Source organism: Lytechinus pictus, chromosome 9 (genome assembly GCF_037042905.1).
Source record: "Lytechinus pictus isolate F3 Inbred chromosome 9, Lp3.0, whole genome shotgun sequence".
NCBI lineage: Eukaryota > Metazoa > Echinodermata > Echinoidea > Temnopleuroida > Toxopneustidae > Lytechinus > Lytechinus pictus.
In genome coordinates, this window is record NC_087253.1 from 1,564,250 (window position 1) to 1,589,440 (window position 25,191).

Consider the following 25,191-nt stretch of genomic DNA (forward strand, 5'->3'; position numbering starts at 1 on the left):
TTGCATGACTGCATGGTACAGAATATCAAGTTATACAAACCAACTAAAACCATGTGCACCAACTCTTTATGCAAATCTTCCAAGAAAATCACAATTACACAATTAAGGCAAAATTTTGAGCTATCCGTAACAAAAGAACACAAAATTAGGAATCTTTACAAGCAGTAACACACCAAACCATTGACTCACCGCAAGAAGGTCATATATGCCAAGTAGCACTAAGGACTTTCTTGCGGGTGAAGTCAACAAAATATACTTGGTATACAATAAAAATAGGATAGAAGCAAATAAATTGGATTACAGTTGTGAACTGGTTCATTTTTTCATGCTCTAATAGAAGCATAACAAAATATGTTTTTAACGATGAAGTACAGGGGTTCGTTTCACAAAATCATTATCACTCTCTATGACAACCTAGTGTGTTTTAAGATTAATACATGATTCTATGAGATATGCATGAATTTAGGATAACTGCTTGTGAAACAGGGCCCAACCAGACCATGTATGAGTTAAATCTACAGAGATTATGATATAGCTTTCAATCCAATACAAAATAAACTGCTGTAATTTCTGTGTATGTCAATTACTACCAAGAAAAGAAAAATTTCATGTAAAGTTTACTTTGCTAAAAATTTCATTACAATTTGTGATATTCAAAGAAATACATCAGCTTCATGTCAATAATCAAAGCACACTGGTGTTTCACAATGCAGTTCTAGGTCATGTCCAACTTTATACAAAACTTTACGAACAACTTGAACATGTTTTGAATGCCAAGTCAGCTAGCTACATAGGGAAACAAGTGGGCGTTTGGTAAAGCTTGTTCGTAAAGTTACGCAAAACTGGAACATGTTCTTAGGTCATATTATCAATTATACAGGGATATCATTTAGCACAAGAAAGGTTTACCAGTCATGAGTACAGTCATTCTTATCTCACGAACAGCTTTACGAAACGTCCACCAGGGCCTGCAACACAAAGGTAAGCGATTAATCGCTAAATGAAATGGCCTATCAGCATCATCGTTGCATACATATTTCAATCTGAAGACTAATGAGGAACCAATCAGAATTGTTATTTCAAATTAATGATTAATTGCTGACCTTTGTGTTACGGGGCCCAAGTCGTTCTTAGTCATACAGCTTTCTGCAATGGCATATTGATACAAATCAGAATCAATTGTGCACGATGTCATACTAATAGCAATACTTGCAAATCGATGTATTCTAATAAACAAAAGATTTGCTACAGTGCCAATAAGGATTGTTTTTTTATTGATGGGACTACACCTGCATCCCAGTCAACTATTAAGATAACTTTGCCACCCAACGGTTACACTGAATTCCTGATTTTGATTGGTCGTTAAGCATTGTTACCATGGTAGTTACCTTTTGGATGGCAACGTTACCAAGTCAGAAACTCTCATGCAATTTGTGTGTCAATCTAGTTGAGTGGCACCACTGACTTCCTTTAAATACCTTTTAAGGATCACATCTAACATACACAGCTGCAGAGTTGGCTTGTGATGACTGCATGTATGCAAAACAAACGGTGAACACAAGTCCATGTCATCCCTCATGACGCAAGAAGTACGGTTTTCAAAATCTCAATTATGACAGTGGACAAACAAGAGCATGCGATGCGATGAATGCGCAGTGCCTTGAAATGATGTTATTACATCACAGTCCAGATTTCGACATCCTTACCTAAAACTCCCTAATTCTATGTGCCTTGGGTTTGCATTTCATGCATGATAAGGAACCAACAAAAATGAGTAATCAGATGACAATGACATTGCCTGATTTTTTTTTCTGACATAGCAACACAACACTGATATTACAATCTGCATTAGTGCACAATGTATAATGCAAGAATTACAAGTGTAATCAGTCATTACCATGGTCAGTTAAAGCAGAACATTAATATGAAGCGTACATGACAATATCTGGGATAAGGCAATATCACAAATATATCACACTTTATTTTGGGCAATAGTTTCTACCATTTCCATAGAAGCCAGTTGATAACGATTTTCTAACTCACAGATGGACCAAACTAAATCACACACATAAGCATAGAAGTGGAATAGAAAGCAACCAAAAAGTGCCCACATAAATGTCCAAATTTATTTAATTCCAATAAAATGTAATATATGATTCAATTTGGCCATGGTTCTGATCATACAGAGAGTTATTTCCATATGGTTTTACCGAATACTATCCAAATTATACAATCCAACAACCATAGATTTCTTCCACACACTATGAAATAGAAAATGATTGACCTTTTCAATTGACATCAACCTACCATTTCTAAATATTCAGGACAGTTTCTACACCATTGACTTTGATATTGTGAAAGAGTATTAGTTCATTGGAAATACAGAAAATCTTCTGAGTGTGATTAAACATTTTTCGTCTACCTGTATTTCTGACCCTAAGTTTTAAGTGCAACAGTCTATCGATCCTTACTGTGGACTAATACAGCATATTATCTCAAGCCTATTTTTAATGACCTAGCACGGTGCTTTGTATGTAACATTCCATAGAATCTTACTCAAGTGTCCCTTTGTCTTTGTTATTTTTCTTCAAATTAATTGAAGAATGATGAATATGGCTGAATGTTGATCAAATTGGCTGCTATCTGACATGGTCATTTTAAAAAGGTGGCTTCAAGTTTGCCTAACCAAAGATCAACTTTATTAATACCTGCACTATGTGCATCTGATTCAATGCTAGTTTCAATATACCCCCCCCCAAAAAAAAAAAAGAGTCATACTGTTTTGAAACCATACTGCCAGAAATCACAAAGGTGGTTTCAATGGATAACATAGATAACTTGTTTTATTGTGCATCATTCAATATGAATTTTGCGCTGTCTGCCAAATACAAAAATTGATGATCGTACTTTTCTTGATAACACAATGAAATAAGCATAATTATGTATGAGAAATCTACATTGACAATGGTTTAGTACGATGGTACAATTAAAACCACCTCTGTAAATTCAGGTAAATGTATCTGTAATGGCAATTGCATTAGAATAACTTGAAAAACAAATGACCAGCTATAAATGCAAGTGGTTAGCAATCTCAAGAAAAACAAGCACGTACGCATGCTTCTTTCCCCTAACGAAGAGTAATCCAGCACTATCTAAACATGCTATGTGCCGATACGCTTGGGTATAGTGACAGGTTATAAAGTTGGTATGTAAAATCATCGCAGATGGAGAAGGACTACACTGTACATGCTCATACATATGCAATTTTGATTATATATTATCTTATAATAATACCTAACAGAAACAATAACTAAAAAAAGAAAGAAATTGATTCACAGAAATAACCCCTCCTCATTATTACACTCGTACACAGTGGATCCTTAGCTGCCATGCTTCGTCAAATTGGCAACTCCAAACCACGCCTCTTTTTTATAACGACATTTTTCAAGCTTTTACAATTTTTTTTTCAAGTTTTATTTTTCAAATTCCTCTGCAGTGCAGCCATACTAAAGCCTATACTTCATGATTGTAAAACGTGTAAAAAAATTAATATGCCACGTAGAAAATAAATATAATCTCATAAACTTAGGCAGGTAAATTATATAGATTCAGCATATGTACCTGTGAGAATATTAATTTGGTAATAAAAAATGAAAAAGAACTGAAATTAAAAAAGAAACATCAGATGCGAAGAATCGACGTAAAACTAAACTGTATAGGCTCCACTGCAGAGTAGCATTTCTTGGTTTCTCCTTTCTTTCTCCTCCTCCTTGTCATCTTACCGAGAGGTCAAAGGTTAAACGGTCACCTGACTTGGTTTTCCAAAGCTTCCCCTTCCTCCTCGGTATGGGACTTGATTACGGGGGCCTCCCTGGGCACCACGACCTAAAACACAAAAAGAACAAAATTCGTACACTGCCTTGATGACCATAACTACTATCAAAGTTAAAGGGGTACCCCAGGCTAAATAAGAATTCAAATTTACAGATAGGATAAAAAGATCTTCATAACATAGTATTAAATTATATTACACGTTCCAAAAGGAATCAAAATGAAATTGATAGAAGGAAAACATTGAAATATTGGAAATTTCATACAATAACATACAAAAGAAATAGTGTCTGCTGTCATCAGATAACTCATTTGCATATTGCCCATCAAGTGTACATTCGACTCTGACAAAGTCATATTTCTTTCAACCACACATTTTGCATTTTCTGGACCCCGTAACACAATATCTATATCTTTAACCCCAAATAGACTGGGATCTTTCGACACCTAAGAAGACACGGGGGGGTTGCTGATTCAGCCCCCCCTTATGATCTCGGCCGTCAATCGCAACGAAAATTGGCATGCGCGTTACCCATTGCATAATCTACAGACTGTAGGATCAAATTCTTTCCAATCAATTTCAACTGTTTATTTGCGGGACTCGACCCAGGGTGGGAAATAGTTTTGATTTTCAAGGGGCTATCTTTTATTCAACATTTGGGTGACTGCAGAATTTTGGGGGCTATTTCTTTCAATTCAAAGGGATACATGTACTTTTAAGGAGCAACAACCATTTGTGCAGTAAATGCAAGTATCATTATTCTGCCGCAGTTAAGATAACGATTTTCTAAATAATCTTGAATGTCGTTTGTGATAGCTCTTGGGCCGAAAGAAAAGGCATGCATTCTGAATGAATTTAAGGGTGATTTGGGCCGTCATGAGGGCAATATCAATAATCGGCCTCATGCACTTCCTACAAAGACCTAACATTTGATGATTGTTGACTTACCGCCGCCTCTAGGTCCACCTCGTGGCATGCCTCCTCGTCGGTTGTAGTAGTTCTGTTCTTGTTGAACTTGACTGAAGCTACCATAACGAGCTTGTGGGTTGTAACTCATATCAGGTCCTCGAGGTGCAAAGGCATCACGATGACCAAACGTATTGAAATTCATTTGACCTGCAAGTAATGATTTATATTACACCATTATATGAGAAAGAGGGCTAAATTTCCCACATGAATGCCTCCAAGACCCCTGGAAATTAAAATGGAGCCCCTTAAATTCTGATAGAGCTGAGATCTGTAATACCAAGTAGCAAATTTTGGGTCAAGAGTTAACAGAGTAGCACTGTAAAGTGATTTTTTAATTTATTTTCCCCAGATTATGGTGCATTGCAAGAGACCTATGTTCAATTGCATTTAATCAAAGGATTTTTGGCTGTGGTTTATTTGAAATTTCATGCACATTTCTTTCAACATCTCAATAGTCTATTCCAGGAACATGAATACAGTAAAACCTGAACATAAAGACAACCAAAGGGAGACAGGAAAAGAAAACGACCTTAATGAGCAGGGCCCGTTGCACAAAGATATACATTTCGCTAAAAAAAAAGTCCCTAATATGTGTGTTTCCTTTGTTGAAAATCAAGTGTTTGACTTCTTTGAGTTGTGTTTGATCAAAACTTTTATGCAACAGGCCCCAGGCAATCTTTCTGGACAGGGTGCTGTTGTTCAAGTTTCATTATGGATTTTTTTTTCAAGGGAGACACATCTTGTGGTCCTGAAGCTACTAAAATCCTTGCATCCCCCCCCCTGGATTCAAGAGATGCACCGATTATTACCTCCTCTAGATTGGGGAGCAGTGTAGCGAGTTCCACCCCTGATAAAAGGAGCATTTCCCCTGCTACCACGGAAGTTAGGATTCCCACCACCGCCTCGAGGCTTGCCACCACGTCCATTCTTGTAGTATCCCTGGTAGTTGCTGCCGTATGAGTTACCTACAAAGAAAGGATATCAATGATCAGGATGTAAAAAGATAACACTGGGAATAAAAAATTGAAATAATGCCATTTGATCATTACGTATGAAGATGGTATGTAAAATTTTGTGAAATTTAGATGGAGTTTGACTGAGTAATCGAGGTTTAAACTCAACGTTGTGATCTTGTGGGGTTTAAAAAATAAAGAATTATTCTAGTGCATATTTCTCAAGACCTTCAAATGGGTGAACATCAAACCTCGATAGCAAAAAATCAAGCACATGAACCCATGTTCATTATTTGGAATAATTAGGTGCTAAAGTAACTCGTGTGCAAAATTTGGTGAAAATAACATGGATTTAATTTTAACTGTGGAACATCCTTAACCCTAAATAGACTGGGCTATTTCGAAACCTAAGAAGACTGGGGGGGGCTGATTCAGCCCCCCCTTATGATCTCGGCCGTTGACCGCGCGATCGCGACGAAAATTGGCACGCGCGTTACCCATGGCATTATCTACAAAAATATAATATCAAATTCTGCAAAAAATCTCATTGTTCATTAATTATGCTAATTTATGCGTAAAATCATAAGTTTGCTCTAATTAATAAAATAATGCCCCTAAAATGCTAATTTTTGTTTCACATACTCTAGATAAGCATCTGATCAAATTTATTGTAAAAAAATTTCAACATCACATTTATTTTCTTATGTATTCTATTGTTTTTCTAAATTTCTTATGTATTTCTTTGTTTTTCAAATTTTTGTTTTTTATTGTTTTTTAAATGGAAAATTGTCGGGACTTTATTTTGACCATAAAAAAAATTAAATTAATTGATTTTAAGCAGTAAAAGGAAAAATAATGATACATTTATGAATTTTTGCTAAAAACACTATTTGCATTGGATTTGTACACAAATTCACGTTTTCCAGTAATTTTGGGTCTGCATGCACTTATGAAATGTTGCGTAATTTCGGAACCGCGTACCCGGGGGTCACAATTTTGGTCTCAAAAGTTGCGCGAGACTTGAAAGTAAAAAGTCGGCGAGCTACGCAGTCAAAAAAATTCAAGCAACGGATTTATCACGAAAAATGTCGAGGGGGGGGCTGAATCAGCCCCCCCCCCCCAGTCTTTTTAGGGTTAAATCTAGAAAATGGAGACAAATATTACTAAAGGAAGATTCCCACATATATGGGAGAGGGCATACATATTTCATGGTATTGCTCAATTGACCAATTATAAATAGACCACAATGAATCATTACCATGTCCATCTGATGATTGCTGGTGGTGATCCATTTTCATATCCTGCGAGGGTGAATGTGTCCTATCAACATCCCTCCCTCCAGAATGGTTGAAGTCCTGGCTCTGATCCATCCCAGTGTAAGCACCCATGTCTTGGGGCTGTCCCACTTGACCTGTGGGGTTGGACTGCATCTGAGGGGATGATCGCATGGTGTTGGTCATCTGGAAGGGTGGGGCGCTGGCATTCATTGTGGACTTGGGTGGAATGGATCCTGAAAAAAAAATCACAATAGTGTAATCTTGGCAAAAAGACATCTAAGATATAAGAAAAATTGTGTTTTCCCTTCAACGTGGGAGAAAAGATATAGGAATTTATGAAAGAGGACGTAGACCCTCCCCCCTCCCCATGAAATTAATCTATACTAACCCTGTTGTACATCTGATGTTTGTTCCCCAGGGAGCGGGATAGAAGCCTGTGAGGGATCAGTGATGGTGAGAGGACAAACAAACCCACCCCCTCCCCATGAAATTAATCTATACTCACCCTGTTGTACATCCGATGTTTGTTCCCCAGGGAGCGGGATAGAAGCCTGTGAGGGATCAGTGATGGTGAGAGGGCTGGATGAAGATGGAACACCATCATTCCCAAGCTGGCTCGAACCTGAGGAAGAGAGTAAGAGAAAACATCTAACCATTTTAATTGAACTTAATTGAGCTGGAAATTTATCATCTGAATAGGGGGACCATAAATTCAGATTAAAACCACATTAAAACCACATTCAAGAAGTTACAGTGAAAGATAATTTGTTTACCCGTTTCATAACATAATTTTTTACTGTGATATCAATAGGCATTTGCATTTCATCGACTTTGAACTTTGACCAAATCTTTAAGATCTATGTAAACTGTTTGCAAATGAACACAGAATCAATGATTTGTATTTGGGCCTCGAGTTAACCTGTGATGCATAAATTCCCCATATTTGTTGAAATTAATGTTGACTCGAGTACCTTCATCAACCATTTCTTGCTACTATTCTTTTGGCACTAGCAAAGGTCTATTGCTTGGAAAATTTATCTGAATCGTCCAATGGTTTAAAAACCTATTGGCATAGACCTAGAAAAAATTTGACCAATCAGAAAATCAGCATTTTATTTACTCGTGTCATATCATGCAAATAATACACAATGACATCATAAAAATTACATGCCCTAGGTACCTTTCAAACCATGAGATTACCAGACATTAACAGGCTTTCTGTTTGCAAACATGAAAGACTGGTCACATGGAAAATTTCAGCCAACCATTTGATAAAGATCCATAACATGACTATCTACTGGTAAATAGTATACAAATATACAATCATACTGGAAGATCTGGCTAAAACTATTCGCATCGAAGGAACATCACGTAGTACTATCGGCCCGAGGGAGAATAGTACTTTGTGATGTTCCTGAGTGCGAGGAGTTTTAGCCTGTTCCGAGAATGGGTCATTGTATATTTGTTTTATATCCCTTCCACTCATATCATTTTACAGCGAAACGAGTTTTAATAAATCGATATAGAACAATCGATGAGAAGTTGAGAAAATAATAAGTCTTGCTGTATGGATCGTCTGTTCAGCGAGCGCACCAGGTTAGTGCAGCTCGCCGAAATTTTCCCGTGGCATGCAGTGGAGAGTACCGTTTGGCTGAGCAGCCAAACGGTACAACATATATCACCCAAACAAGATTTATATCGCCCGAGTCTTGACGAGGGTGATATCAATTTGGTGAGGGCAATATATGTCCTTTCGCCACCAGGCCAGTCAATATTGCTATTATTAACCAAATCAGACATCTAGAGCAAAAATCGTTAAAATTGAGATATTTTCGCGTTTGAGAATGGGAATCTATTTTGTTATGTTGAGCAGACTGGGCCTCTGAACTTTACCATTGTGACGTAATTCAAATGACGCGTCCCTGGCCTGGGGACGCAGTATCCAGCGTTGTCTCAACTTGATTAACATTGTGACGTAATAGCACTGCGTGGTTCAAGGACGCGTACCAAAACGTGTAGAATACCCGGCTGTTAGCTCTGCCTTATTGCCCGCTACATTTCCACGCATTTTCTCATTGACTTTCCTGAGCGGGCAATAAATTGGGCCCGTGGATAAACAATTGGTAATTTATTGACTGGCCATTAGATCCCAGTCTTAAGCAGGCAACAATGTATCAAAGTTGCCCTGCTCAGATGTCTGATACGGTTAATAATAAAAACTATTACATACCTAATGAAGGTGAGTAGCCTTCACTGTACTGTGATGAAGAGTGGGTGAGGTTCTGTTGATTTAACATACTAGTTTGTAACACTGACTGATCCTAAGAAAAAAATGAGAGAAAATAAAGACATTACAAAGCTTTGGATACATTCTAAGGGTATTTAGAGAAATATTAACAACCAATTGCATTTATTAGATGTATATTTACAAGAGATACATAAATTGTAACTAGAGCTAATTGGTTTTTACTGCTTGTTGCAAGAAGTAGACCATCAATTAAAGGAAAATAAAACCTTTGAAACCAGATAGCTTGTGCGAAAACAGAAAAATCAAAGGAACATATCAACGAAAGTTCGAGAAAAATTGAGTCAATTATAAGAAAGTTATGAGCATTTGAAGCTTACATGTAGATCATTATTGTAATGTAGATGCTCCTGTTGGCAATACGACAAAGATGTGTCATGTCACATGTGAACCACTTTCCCATTACTTTTGTACATATTTCTCTTAACCCTAAGAAGACTGGGGGGGGGGGGGCTCATTCAGCCCCCCTCAACATTTTTCGAGATAAATCCGCCGCGCGAAATTTTTTGACCGCGTCACCCACTGACTTCTTACTTTCAAGTCTCGCGCAACTTTTGAGACCAAAATTGTGACCCCCGGGTACGCGGTTCCGAAATTACGCAACATTTCGTAAGTGCATGCAGACCCAAAATTGCTCAAATACGTGAATTCGTGTACAAATCCAATACAAATAGTGTTTTTAGCCAAAATTCATAAAATGTATCATTATTTTCCTTTTACTGCTTAAAATCAATTAATTTCATCTTGTTTACGGTAAAAATAAAGTCTCCAACAATTTCCATTGAAAAAAAAAAAAAAAAAAAATTGAAAAACAGAGAAATACATAAGAAATTTAGAAAACAATAAAATACATAAAAAATAAATGTGATGTTGACATTTAAAAAAGATAAATTTAATCAGATGCCTATAAGGAGTATGTGAAACAAAAATTAGCATTTTAGGGGCATTATTTTGTTAATTACAGCAAACATGATTTTATGCATAAATTAACATAATTAACCCTAATTCTCCCGGGGGGGGGGGCCATAATGGCCCCCCCTCGACAATTTTCGCAATATATCCGCTGCGCAAATTTTTTTGACCTCGCCGCTCACTGACTTTTTACTTTCAAGTCTCGCGCAAATTTTGAGACCAAATTTGTGACGACCGGATACGCGGTTACGACATTACGCAACATTATGTAAGTGCATGTCAGACCCAAAATTGCTCACAAACGTGATTTCATGTACAAATCCAATGCAAATTGTGTATTTAGCCAAAATTCATAAATGTATCATTATTTCTACTTTTACTGATTGAATTTAATTAATTTTGCCTTGCTTATGATCAGAATAAGTCTGGAACGATTTCCATTGAAAAAACAATAAAAAAACAAAAAGTAAAAAAAACAAGGAAATACATAAGAAATTCATAAAACAATAAAATACATAAGAAATTGATTTCCAAACTGAAGTTTTTTTTAATTGCGATTGTTAAGAATGCTACAAAGAATATTTTAACAAAAAATTAGCATTCTAGGAGCTTTATTTAGTGAATTAGAGCAAAAAGTATGATTTATGCATAAATTAGCATAATTAATTCATATAAAATAAAATCTCATTATTTTGGAAAATTTTACCATACAGCCTTGTAGATTACATCGCACACAACCAGCGTGCAAATTTTTGCGTCGCTCGAGCGATCAGCGGCCGAGATCTTAAGGGGGGGCCATAATGCCCCCCCCCCCCCCCAGAATGACAAGAATCAAAATACCCCGGGAGATTGAGGGTTAATGAGCAATGAGATTTTTCGCAGAATTTGATATTATAGTTTTGTAGATAATGCCATGGGTAATGCGCGTGCCAATTTTTGTTGCAATCGCGCCATCGATAGCCGAGATCATAAGTCTTCTTAGGTGTCAAAATAGCCGTCTATTTAAACTACCACTTTTATCAAATCTATCAGATCATGTATTCTTTCTATAGGAGGGCATGTCATACAGATTTTCAAAGAAAACATGTACATTATGGATAAAGAATTTGTATCTCCAGAAGAGCAAAAAGAGACATTTTGGGGGTATTTTATAGTCTATCAAAGGGAAATTGTTCACATGTGACATCACAAATAGTTATCGCATTGCTAACGGGAGGATCTCCATAGCATTAATGATTGCAATATTTAAATGCTCATAACTTTCTCATTATTTGTCTGATTTTACTCAAACTTTCATTGATATTATGCTTTGATGTTTTCATTTCCATACAAGCCCACTTGTTCCAAAGGTTTCATTCCCCTTAACAGCTAGAAGTACATCTTTCCAATTAATTACCAGGTTGTTTGTTGGACCCCAAAGTGCCATGGCATTGATGGCAAGTTTCTTGCACACCTCATAAGAAATATAATTTTCTCCTCAATGGTGAAAAATAATGTCCCAAATGAAAAGGGTAAATCACAAAGCATCCAAGGATTAATGTACATATGTATGCAGGTGAAGTTTTGGAATCGCCAAAACAATATCAAATTGAAACTTATGAGAATCACCTACACTGCACGCAGAAATGCTAGTATGGGGTTACAGATAGTTTCATTTTGTGTAGTTTTGTTTTAAGTTTTTACAGATTGTATTTGTTTTATCATTTGTACAGTGCTTTGTAACTTTTGAAAAAGCGCTTAATAAGAAGTAATTATCATTATTATAGATGATTGGTTAATACTTTTCAACAATTTTTAGTCATATTACGTCTGTGAGGTATAACTGATGAATATTGTCAAGAACTGTTCATGAATATGTTTTTTTTTTAATACAGCAAAGTCTGCATAAATCAACCTTCAATAAGTAAAATAATCACTCGATCGAAGCACTTTTTCAGACCAGAATAACTCATGCGACATTTACATCTCTTAAGTCGAATTCTGCCCAAGTTTGAGAAATTTGACTTGAACATATGAAATTTTGTACAATCAATGGCATGATCTGTACCTGTTGTGCATCAACGGGTGGACTTGGAAACTCGGGGAGCTCGTTCATCTTGGTACCCGTCGACGATGTCTGTGATGATCCATAATCAACCTGCGCACTGCTCGTACTCGACAGATCCGTCTGTCCACCATATCCCGTACTACCCGCATCCAATGTTTGGCTAGCGTAAGGTGTTTGGTCGGTAATAGATTGAGAGCTGTATGTCTGTTGGGAGCTGTCGTATCTAGACTGCTGCTGGTACGTCTGCTCAGCGGGCATTTGTTGTTGTTGTGCCGCAGCGAGGGAGTCCGCTAACGTTTGGTGGTCTCTAGACTGTGTGGCCTGTTCCGTTTGTGACAGGTCTATGAAGAAAACAGCCAACATTATTAATCTCAGAGACATGGGATATAAAAACTTGAGCTTGTTTTTCGTACAATGTTTCATAAAGCTAAGTTTAGCACAACATAACTTAGGACTGTAATAAAAACAGAAAGTAGCAAAAATATCAGCCGAAATGTCCTTGCTTCTGCCCTAGCCCACCTCCCCCTTCCTCCTCTCCTTTGATCTTATTTCCCTCTAACATTTATTCTATTATCTCTTAATTTAAAACTCTGCAATTATTATTTTACACCCCTATGAATGACTTTCATGTGTGATTGTCTCCGGATACCCCCTCTGATTCTTTGCCCCTCTCTTTTCATCCCTAAATCACGCCTTTATTCATATTTCCAGTCCCTAAGAATGTACATAAGCTTCCCATACCTTGTGTGTTTGTTGATGACTGTACATTATTTGTGAATGTTGCTGAAGGGATAAACGGTTGTTGTGAAACTGCTACCACTGCAGGATCCATGTGTGGCGCTGCAAAATGAAATAACAATAACAAGGGAAAATATTTGATTACTAGATAAAGATAAGTGCAGAGAAAAAAATGACACATATTTCCCATGAACAAGCTAAATCAATGAAAGCTTCTGAATGATAAATGCAATATAAGTTTGATGAGATAATCAATTTACGGTTGACAGTGAATTTGATTCAGATATTCAAAGCAAAACATGGTCCTTCGTTTTCTACATAAGTGTTAGGAGTTCAGCAATCTTGAAGAGAATATCCAAATACAATGTCATCCTGTCAAAGGGTCTTAATATATCATGAGAATGAATGGGACAGACAAACAATCAGACGGACGGACCGACAGACAGTCAACATGAAAACATAATGCCTCGGGCACCACCCGCGGTGGGCAGGGGCATAAAAAAGCTGAAATCAGTCAAAGAGATGAACTCCAACACCCCTGATATGTGTAGATATTTACCAGATGACAAGTACTAGTTAAATATCAAAAGTGCCAAATTCCTCCACTAAATCCAATATTCGAAGGAGCATTTCACGAAAGAAATAATGATATTCACTGACAATCATGCCCTGAGCCAATCAGATGCAAGGATTTCAGTAGCTTATAACAAATAGTCTGCGAAAATCACTATTTTTTTCATGAAAAGCTCCTCAGAACACTCTTGTAAATCTACTTACAATCGTAATCAAGCATGGAGTCTTGGACAAAGTTAAAGTTTCCCAGGACGGGGGCGAGCACCTCATTGACGTCATGATGCGTTGTTTGTTTAGGTGGAGGCATCTCAATTGGTTCTGGTGCTTGGGGAAGGTCATGAACTCTCGATGGTGCTGCCATCTCATTGAGCGTTTGCTGTTGTTGGTGCTGAGGCTCTGATGACATACTCTGCATTGGAGGAATCTGGAATATATGAGAAAGAGAGAAGAGCAGTAATCCCATGTTAATTCACCAAATTATTGAATACTTGTGACATCTTAAAATACAAATGAACAGGACCATGAATTTGACCAACTCCCCTAAATATATCACTACACTTACAAAATATGTTGAAATTAAACATTTTCTTTTGTTGCCCCATGTATTGATATTTGTGTAAGTAGTGTAAAAAATTATTAATAAGTGCATATCTTCACTCTGAGTTTACAGTGCAAGTTCACACACAAATAACTTTTCAGGTAATTGTCGTGAATGAATACAAACTTACTTCACTTTGTGTTGACTGCATGCTAGGAGGCTGTTGCATCTGCTCTGATGTTACCCCAGTAAAGAAACTCTCTGACGGAGCTTCGTTCAAGGACTCAACAAACTCCTGCGTGTTCTCCTGGTATGTCTCCTCATACGTCTCCTCCTCCTCCTGGGCCTCATAGGCTGGTGCAGGAGCTGGAGCCGTTGCAGGAGCAGGCTCTTCTGCAACAGGTTCGGGTTCCTCAGGAGGAGCAGGGATGTTGTCCAGGTAATTACATTTGTGGATTCTCTGGACTAAGTGGAACAGTTCTTTGTCTGGTTATTGCAGGAGGAGTCAAGGAAGGTTTATGTATTCAAAGGAATGGATAATGCTGGTGATATTAATGATGGTGGTGAGTGGTGATATTTGTGATGATGATGGTGATTGTCAAGATGATGGCAATGATGATGGTAATTGTCAAGATGATGGCAATGATGATGATGGTGGTAATTGTCCTGATGACGGAAATGATGATTGTGGTGATTGTCATGATCATGGCAATGATGATGATAATGGTGGTGATTGTCATGATGATGGCAATGATGATGATGATGGCGATTGTCAAGATGATGGCAATGATGATGATGGTGGTGATTGTCAAGATGATGGCAATGATGATGATGGTGGTGATTGTCAAGATGGCAATGATGATGATGGTGGTGGTAATTGTCATTATGGCAATGATAATGATGGTGGTGGTAATTGTCATGATGAAGGCAATGATAATGATGGTGGTGGTAATTGTCATGATGGCAATGATGATGGCGGTGATTGTCATGATGATGGCAATGATGATAATGGTGGTGATTGTCATGATGATGGCAATGATGATAATGGTGGTGATTGTCATGATGATGGAAATGATGATAATGGTGATTGTCATGATGGCAATGATGATAATGGCGGTGATTGTCATGATGACGGCAATGATGATGATGATGATGGTGATTGTCATGATGATTGCAATGATGATGATGATGATGGTGATTGTCATGATGGCAATAATGATGATGATGATGGTGGTTGTCATGATAGCAATAATGATGATGATGGCGGTGATTGTCATGATGGCAATAATGATGATGATGATGGAGACACGTGGTAAAGATCATGATGATAGTGGTGGACACGGCTGGCGGTCCTCGTGATGACAAAGATGATCAAAATATAGGTGATTATGGTGGTGATTGAGATCATCATTGTGATGGTAAATGTAACAATCGGTAAGGTGAGTGATGGTGACGTAATAAGGTCTCGCACTATCGCTTTCTCAGATTCATTTTTGAAATGATACAGCTAAAAAGCTATTCTTCGTGTTGGGGGTTTCACAGAGTGACTGGTGATCCTTTTTATAAGCTAAATCTTTACCAATAAACGTATGATGTACATCATTTACAAGAAAGGATCACCGGTCATTTTATTAAGTTGCTCAAAACTAACAAACAGCTTTACAATACATTGTCCTATCTCTTGCACAAAATATATTTACTCATCATTGTTATCAAAATCATAATCATCATTATCAAGGATACATGTCGTTTGACAGACCTCCTTCTCATCCTCTTTCAAGTAGCTGTTTAGATGACTCGTTGCTAACTCTAGCTTCTTATCAAAGCTGAAATGATAAAAGAGACAAAACCAATCAATATGTAGAAATGATTTTGCCCAATGAATTTTAAATCTATTTCAAGTTTCTTTCGTAAATCCCCCACCCCAAAACTGCAAGTCATCATTCCAATTTGTTACTAGATGAAATGGATATGTATATATATCATATAACAATTATGACATCATGGATATGAAATAAAAATGTGTTTTATTGCAAAATAAGTTTGAGGTTTCATATTAGAAATTATCTGACCAATCAAAAGAAATATCTGCATATTTTTTTTCTTTTTCAAAATTAAATGACTTCTTAAGCACTGAATGGAGTGAGATTTTAGGATATAAAATAATCTGTTTGTAGTTTGTTTGATATCCAAGAACTACTGAGTTTGTAAGATAAGGGCCCAGAGCACTAAGACCCCAAAAACCATTTCCATGAGAGGGTGCCAGAAATTACCAATAATTGTCTTTCAGAATTCTAATTTTCACAAAGAATAACAGAACGCCACAGAGATCCACCAGTCACTATACTTTAGTAAGATCAGAAGCATTATTTGACACATAACCAAAGCTTTACACGTGCTTCCATATAAGAATTGTTGTTCTAAATTACCTTAGATTCTCCTCCTCAACATCTTCTTCTTCTGATTCTCTTGAAATATTAACCAGTTTGAAGAACTCATCTAGATGATCCAGCTCTTCTTCATGAAGACTCTATATATCAATAAAATTAATGGATATTCACAAGTTTCTGACCAATATCAACATTCTATTCTATGACATTTAGAGATAAATGCCAGTCATGGTAATGATTTCAAAATGAGTTCACACAGAGTCCAATCAAATGACCACTGACGTGTTTGTATGTGTAAAGTCAAATAATATGTGACAAATGATTCTGAAAGAAAATGTGTAATTGCTGAGAAATTAGCAAAATAAGCATGGAAATCTAGCCGGATGTCAGGTCATTTACCAAGCAATGATAATACACTGTCCCACATGTGCTTACCTGTGTTGGTGATCTTCAGTATAATTGTTCTCTGCTAATATATAAAGATTTCATGATTTCACAAAGTTCAGTTTATGTAACTGTACCAGATTTAGATCCACGATGATATAGTGACAATTAAACTTGGTTTTACAGATTTTCTCATGAAGTCAGTTTTTACAGCAATTACATTCCTTAACTTTAATACGAGACCCAAAATTCATTGTACCAAAGTAACATTAAAATGAGGTCACAATGATGGTTTGAATCTCTTCCTTCACACGATTGGAAACTCACCAAGGCTCCGTTTGTCCCAGCAAGGAAATCTGCCCTAATATGAGGTTGGCCCATATTGAAGAGTACATCCTGCAGTAAGAGAACATCCGATATCCTTCCAAGTTCTTGCTCATGTTTCTGCTGTTTCTCTCTTTTTGCTTCCCTCTTCTGCGCCTTCGTTGCCTGTAAATAGAGGTAAAATACAGACATGAGAGTCACATGCCTTGCACACAGAAATGCATGCATGGGACTACACAAAAATGGAGTGGCAAAGTGTATTAGCTATATTATGTGAGGAGCTTTACTAAAAAGATGGATTATGATAACAAATGTTTTGGTCATTTGGGGGTTTGTGCAGGGTAGGGTGGGGGGGTGTTTGAAACGGGATTTTAAATGCATTTTAAAGCAAAATGTTCTTATTGTGCCAGACCTACTATATAAAGTCAATTAAGTATGAAACAGGATTTTTGAGAGGGGGGGGGGGGGTTCGGGTTTAATGAAAATTTGAAAAGGAAAAAAAAAGGGTTTTCACCCAATTGATTTTTTTTTTGATAATTGACGAGCAAAACAAAAAAAATCCAAAAAAAATCTAGGGGGGGTGAACCCCTGTACCCCCCCCCCCCCCTGCATACGTGCCTGGTATGAAGAAACCCTAAAAATGTTTCAGAATTACTCTGTCCATATCGGGGATTTAAAATGAACCAGCTGAACTCTGGATCTTATAGGGAAAGGTCCCTTAATCATGAGACAGGATACAGGAAGGATATAAAGAGTTTTGAGAATGTAACAGATTTTGTAATTTTTAAGGTTAAATTCAGTAAATTATCAACAGAATACACATTAAAAACAAACATTTCTTCTACAAATTTTCTCAACACATCCTAGTATGTTTTTGTGGAAAGCTAAATGTACATATTCAATCTATTCTATCAAGGTTATCCAAAGAAACAGAAAAAGATGACCACTGTAGACAGGTGAGTGACCTTTATATTCAGGTTCTTCAACACACAGCCCTTTCAAATGGGAGACAATTTTTTGTGGCAACTAAAGACAGGTTTGACTGTATCCCGTGCGATCTCTCTCTCTCTCTCTCTTTCCAAGGATGCTCAATCGTTAATGTTATGATTTCCTGATTTGGCTACCATCCTATTTCGATGAGTTCTACATTGTAAGGGGAAAGCAGGAAGTGCTTTACCTGAATACAATGCACATACATCTACATGTATAGACCAGTGTACATGTAAACCTAATGGCTATGTTTCTATTACATTAAGATTAAACAATAAGGCCTATTAAAGGCATCGGGGCAATTCCATAAAATATGTACGTCTCACCCCCTATATGTGGGACCTTCATGAAATTTTCTGTCTCTGATTTCTTGTTCTTTTGAAAGTCTGTAATGTTCTCAAAGGACCATGACTTGGTCAGTTTATGAAGTGAAGAAAAACTTGAGAAAAATGGGGGTTGGATGCACAAAAAAAGGTTGATCATTTTATGGAATTTCCCATTGGTCAATATTTGAATGTAAAAAAAAAAGGAAATCTGAGCTAAAAGTAAAAGGTCCTTTTGGTATGTGTGCCTGTCATATATGTTGTAAAAATGAAACCCTGAAAAAAATCGCCCCTCAAAATCATTTTATAGCGTTTCAATAGGAATTGAAATATTAAGTGACCAGAAACACCATCCAAATTTTGTTGAATATACTTCATGTGGTTGTACTTAGAATCTCAAGCATTGAAATTAGATATTGATTGTTCAGTCATAGATATCTTAAAAGTCTCTGCACAAATTCAATTTTCTTTTGTCCTATAAGTGTATTAAGGATGTTCGTTTTATATTGAAAAAAATATCAAAGTTCAGGAATCTTTTTGAAGAGTTTTGTTATGGTATCCAGTAATGTATACATGTTTGTATTACACCAAACCAAAACAGTACACTCAAAGATAAGTTTTGTGATTGTGACTTGGTAAATTTGAACTTTACAAGGAAATGTATGAAAGTGAATAATGCAATGTTGTACATGTACATGCTGTAAGGTGTTTGACACACCAAAATGAATGATATTGACTCAATTATGCAGTCATGCCACACTGTAGTGACTACAGACAAAGGTGACACAAATATTCAGTCTAAAATTTCAGTTTGTCTTGGCAAAATTTATCAGTAGTCTGTTAATCTTTAAAGTTTTCGTTAAATCCTTTAAAGTTTTTCTTAAAACTTTGCTACAATGTACATCTCGTGTTTCATATTTTCTTTGATGTTATTCTATTGGTCATTGAGTTTGACTAATAATGCAACTTTCAACAATATTAATAACCTTGTACAGAATATATATATATATACAATATATATATTTCATTTTTATTTATCTAATTTACTACAGTTCCTGAAAGGCATTATGATTCCAAGCATTACACTTCCTTATCATCTCATATATCAACTCTGAGAAAAGAACAATAAACACACTCATGTAGAAATAGAATACAACATCTGAACATGGAAACATTCAGGGTCAGGGGTTAAAGGTCAAGGGTGAATACAGCACACTTCCTTAACTGCATCGACTCAGAGAAAAGGACATACTCATACAGAATACAACATCTGAACATGGAAATATTCAGGGTCAGGGGTTAAAGGTCAAAGGGCAAGGGTGCAAGCCTTTTAAAAAACGGCAAACCTCCCTACCTGCATCGACTCGGAGAAAAGAACATTGCACTTACTCATGTAGAATATAACACCCAACCTTGAAAACATTCAGGGTCAGGGGTTAAAGGTCAAAGGGCAAGGGGTCAAGCCTACCTCATTGAGGATGGTGGTGAACTGCTTGGAGAGTTCTTTAGCAAACTCCAGCGACGCACCAACTTCCTCAAAGTGTGAAACAGCTTCCTCCTGGTCCTTATTTAGACCCTTTCCATCCGTTACCATCTCACGGTAGCCATCTAGTTTGGTCTGTGGGAAGAATAAGAAATACATGTAATACACTCCATTTATTAAAGAACATGGCCTGGAGTCTTAAGTCGGGTTTAACTAAGGAAATGGTCTAACTCTGTGATAAAATTATGGGAAGCAAAGGACGTCTAAAGTTTGTTTTCATTGATGTCTCTTCTGTGCTTTAATTCTTTAATTGTGAAGACAACTATCTCATTTCTCATTCTCAGACAGTTGAGAACAATTTGAGAGTCAAGTGGGCTCATACATTAAAGGTATTGTTTAACTTTGTGAGCAGCCGATTAAAAAAATTCTGAAACCAATATGAAACATGTGTACAAGTGCATGTATTAGAACTAATAAACCCTGGAAACAACCATTATTGAGAATGAAAAGCTAAAACTACAAGGCAAACCCCGATTTTGTAAAAAGGCGTCTTATAGACGCCTAAATAGTACACATAAGTGTATGGGATGAAATTAAGATGGTGTTTCTGGTCACTTTATATTTCAATTTTTGAAGCACTAAATAATTATTTTAGAACGCAATTTTTTCTGGGCTTCATTTTTGTAACATATCACAGACACAGGTGACAAGTGTGACCTTCTAGCTCAGATTTTTTAAAAGTCAAACCAATGTTAACCAATCACTTTAAACCTCTACTTCTGGAGATTTAGGTCACAATTGGCTTTCCATAGCTAAACCACAACTTTAGAACAGAGTTGAAATTAAATCCGACTTTAGAATACGGGCCCATGTCAGCATGATACAAAAACACATGTAAAAATAATAGTAGAAAGTACATAGCGCTTTTTGCCAAAGAATACAAAGCACAACTATTGTTACCCTGGCTAAGCTTCTACTACCACTTTATCAACACACTCAGAGTTAGTTTGTATTTTTACTTCAATTCAGTTGACTTTGAAGGTACCTGTAGGCCAATTTGTACCTCCTGAGAGGGGGGGGGGGGTCTTTGTTGTGTGTAATAATGTGACTGCCAATGTGTGTTGTGGGTAGATATTTTTGCTGGCATGTGATTAGTCATACATGTTTATTGATGATTCATGATGCCATTCAATTGGTGGGCAATCATTAGGTACTACCATCGTTTTCTTTCATGCTCTACTAAACAGCAGACATTAAGATATCAGGGAGCTTTCGCAGCCGTGGAGGGGGGGGGGTAAACAATGAAAAAATAATGGGGGCTTGAACGATTTCACCTCAAAAATGCTCAAGAGCCCTGAAAACTGAATGATGTCATGTCCCTACTTTTCTTTTTCTTATAATCATGAAATCAAAATTATTTGAGATTTTTTCAAATATGGGTGTACATGATGTCTCCCTTTAACAAAATAAGTTGGATATATCATGAATATCTTGTGCATTGAATCAGTTGTCAATCCAAACAGGAAAATAATTGAATGAATGCAATTTCATATAATACCAAAAAAAATTGTGAATATCATCGTCAGCTGGCTCATTGTATATTCATGAAGACATGCATAGAACTGTTGTACTGAAATAAAGAAAAGCTTTAAAATATAACATTGGTCAATTCCTAGTCTGATTTTGATTTGATGAAATTTTCAGCGATTTTATTTGTCTGATTTTACTCTTTTCTTTTTAAACCAAATTGTTTTCAGCCAGGAGGACCCCTTTAACCTGTACCTAAAACAAGGGGTTGATCCATGATTTTCCTGAAAGGGGGGGGGGAAGGGATTTTTGATGCCCACAATCAAACTGAAGGGGCCATTCAACTATCATGACATGAAACCCCACTCATTCCTGATCACTAGATCGGTGGGGGGTGGGATAGGATCTTGGTTGAAAGGAGCAGCATTATATCGACGTTGTGAGGAAGGGGTAAATGTAGCCAGGAGGCTTCTAGAGAGTAAAAATCACTTACTAACGTAGGCTTACTCTCAATGAAGCCAGGTCTTCCTTCTCATTCACCTACACGAAGGACCCCAAAACCTGAAACTTTCACCCCCGAGATTTCTACTTTCCTTCCAAAAGATTTAGCCCTAAATCATGTACATGGGATAAAACTTAATTTCTACGCTCTCGTTGTTATTTTTAAACAAGAATTCATCAAAAAAATGAGAAAAATATTGTGAAAAGACGGAAGAGACTTGCCCGATGTTTACGCCGCCATCTTGTTTCCTATTGTTCTTCGCCAACGTTACAGACGCGTGCGTTGCGTAAATGGGAAAAGCGTAAACAACACAATGTGCAGTCATGGTGGGATGAGCGTGATCCTAATTAAAGTAACACTCCAGTGGCACGCGGACTATTTAATGTCGCCCTTGCCTTGGACAATATTTTTTGCTGCAAATGTTTCATGACTCCCAGTACTCAGTAGGCCTAATAAAAAAGGGTTCATTTATATCCCGCCCGATCCAATCTGAAGGTTAGCCAAATCATGGACAGAGGTTACTTTAACGTAGATAAGCGTTTGTTGCATGATCATTAGGCCTATTTAAATAAATTTATTTTGGTGAATTTAATTTTGTGAATTTAATTTTATTTTTAATCTAAAATTATGTTGTGACTTGTGTCCACACATTAATTGAATCTACACACCTAGCCTATCAACGCAACAATATTATAATCATTCACTCAAACATACAAAGAAAGATCACCATCATAAATTCAACAGACTAAGTTATTCTTTAGCTTTTTTATGTACAAAGCAGTGCACCACACAAACACAGACCTTCAGTGTCATGCGCGTGCGCAACGGTACAAAATCATAGAAATGAATGAACGAACACTCGACAATAAAAATGGCTAAACTTCGCTATAACATAAAAATTCAACAAATGTGCTCACCTTTCTCTTCTCTAGATTCCTGATCTTCTTGTCGATCACCCCGACAAGTTGTTTGACAGTATCTTGCCCCTCCAAAGGGGTGGTTTGGGGCGCGGGTTTTGACGAAGCAGCGGGCATTTTATGCTCGTAGAACACGATTCATCCGTTGCACTGTTATTTAGCATGCATCACGTTTTCAACGCAATCCCAATTGCATTCACGTGGTTTGGCCGGAGAGCGTTGTCACACCTTAATCAATACACCATCAAAATATATCCCACAGTGCAATATAATTTCTAACTATAAATTTCAATTTTTTCATTGCAAATTATTTTTCATATTTTAGAGTAAAATATTTTATGATAATAAACTTAACTTTTGCTCATTATATTGATTAATTAATCGTTTCACTTTGGAAAAAATCATGGAAATGCTCAATCATTACAACGACTCTTCAGCGGTAATATGAAAAAGGTACACGATGACGTCATATTTAAAGTCCAATCTCGTTTCGCTTTATTCCTCTGCCAACGGCACTGAGGGAGCGAATATGGTCATCCGTTTGCTGGTCCTTTTGTGATGACGAATTCTAAGATTAAGAAAATGAATAATTTTACGAATATCTAACGACGTGGAGTTGGCTGGTCCTTTCCCTTCAAATGAATACAACAATGATCAAAGTGCTTTATTTTTAAGTTCGTATGCAGGGTCAGACGAAATATTACAAGGGCTCCGGGCGATCAAAAGGGCGTGGCCGCGGCTGCCCCCGGCCCTCTCCCTCATATGGATCCTGAAAAAAAATCTTGCTTGCGTACATTATGTATATATAAATATTTTCTTTCTCTTTCGTACTTTTTCTTTCTTTCGTTCTTTTTCTTTCTTATTTTCTTCCCCCTTCGAAGTCTTTTTTTTTTCTTAATTTCTTTTGATCTTATAATTCTTATTTAATTTCTTTGTTTTTTCTTTATTTCTTCACGTTCTTTCTTTCTTTCTCTCTCTCTCTCTCCCTCTCTCTCCCTCCATCTTTCTTTCTTTCTTTCTTTTCTTTCTTTATATTTCGCTCTTTCTTTATTTTTCTTTCTTTAGTTTACTTATTTTTCTTTCCTTATAGTTTCTTTCTTTCTTTTTTCTGTCTTTATTCAGTTTATTTCTTTCTTTCTCTTTCTTTCTTTTATTTTCTTTGTGGGTGAAAAAGATATTCATTTATAATTTATGTATACATCAAAACACAATGTTGTATAAGAGTCCACTAAATATCAATCCAGAAGACGATGCCTCTTCGGATCATGAACCTTTCTCTTATAATTCATATCTTGACAAATGAAAGACTGTATTTCAAGAGTTTGTTTGCAAAAGGGGTTATAGATCCACTTCATTCCAAGAAAATCATGTTTTTTATTCTCCCATATTGCAATATTCTTATGTGAAACTAAATTGCCATTATACCCTACAATGTGAACATAATTTGGGTATAAAAGAAATATGGTTGTCTTCATATTTTAGATTTCCCCCCCCCCCAAATTGCCTATTTGGATCTAGCCCGATTGAAAACAATTGAAATGGATCTAACCCCTTTTAAAAATTGCCATTTCTGTTCACTTTTTAATGGGAATTTCGACTTTTCTTTGGTATCATCTTATAAAGTTACTAATGATCTAGACACATTGAGACAAAAAAATTCAAATTTGATGAAAAATATATGGATCTAAACCCCTTTTGCAATTGAGCTCTTCGTTGAAACATTTATTTATCTTTCTCTTGCTGCTCTGATTCTTACATGATATTACCCCGGCCCACTGATTTTCATGGCCCCCGTTGATTTTTTTTTAAACTCTCGTTCCCTATTAATACTTCCCGGCCGTGATTTAACCCCCCCCCCAAAAAAAAAAAAAAAAAAAACCGCTACCCCGCCAGCTGTAATGTTCTGCGGAATAATTATTACAAAAATATCAGTTTGTGTCGTTTTTATTCTCTTCCCAATACTATGCACCACCCCCTGGTGTTTTTTCATCCTCTTTAATTTGCTTTAATTTGGGCTTTTATCTTGCGTCTTAGTGGCTCTTGAACGGGATGTCGCGGGTTTAATCCCCGGCCAAGTCAAGACTTATTAAACTTGACCTTCTTCCTTCTTGCTATAAGCGCTTAGCATTTGGATTGGAGAAGGCCTGGAGTTATATGGTAACTTCTTGGAGAAGGGTAATAGTATATGTTGCAGGGCCCGCGCTGGA

The 25,191-nt window shown here is 36.7% G+C and overlaps 1 protein-coding gene across 1 annotated transcript; it reads right to left on the reverse strand.

Moving 5' to 3' along the window:
• Positions 1 to 41: 41 nt before the first annotated feature.
• On the reverse strand, positions 42 to 23,489 carry LOC129268461 (caprin-1-like). Its single transcript, XM_054906013.2, has 15 exons — positions 22,985 to 23,489; positions 20,024 to 20,173; positions 17,246 to 17,407; positions 16,574 to 16,674; positions 15,888 to 15,970; positions 14,335 to 14,630; positions 13,811 to 14,030; positions 13,037 to 13,135; positions 12,296 to 12,636; positions 9,262 to 9,352; positions 7,537 to 7,653; positions 7,013 to 7,264; positions 5,611 to 5,766; positions 4,781 to 4,948; positions 42 to 3,885 (listed from the first exon to the last, which is right to left on the reverse strand). The coding sequence occupies exons 1-15, from the start codon at positions 23,099 to 23,101 to the stop codon at positions 3,797 to 3,799; spliced, it is 2,442 nt and encodes an 813-aa protein (XP_054761988.2). The 5' UTR covers positions 23,102 to 23,489; the 3' UTR covers positions 42 to 3,796.
• Between the last annotated feature and the right edge of the window lie 1,702 nt (positions 23,490 to 25,191).

What these genes read in the sequence shown, in the direction of transcription:
- LOC129268461 (XM_054906013.2), bottom strand. Translation starts at nt 23,101, where the DNA reads ATGCCCGCTGCTTCGTCAAAACCCGCGCCCCAAACCACCCCTTTGGAG. An exon ending in GTTGAGGAGGAGAATCTAAG is followed by an intron (nt 15,971 to 16,573) that starts GTAATTTAGAAC and finishes TTATCATTTCAG; the next exon opens with CTTTGATAAGAAGCTAGAGT. An exon ending in TGCAGTCAACACAAAGTGAA is followed by an intron (nt 14,031 to 14,334) that starts GTAAGTTTGTAT and finishes CATATATTCCAG; the next exon opens with ATTCCTCCAATGCAGAGTAT.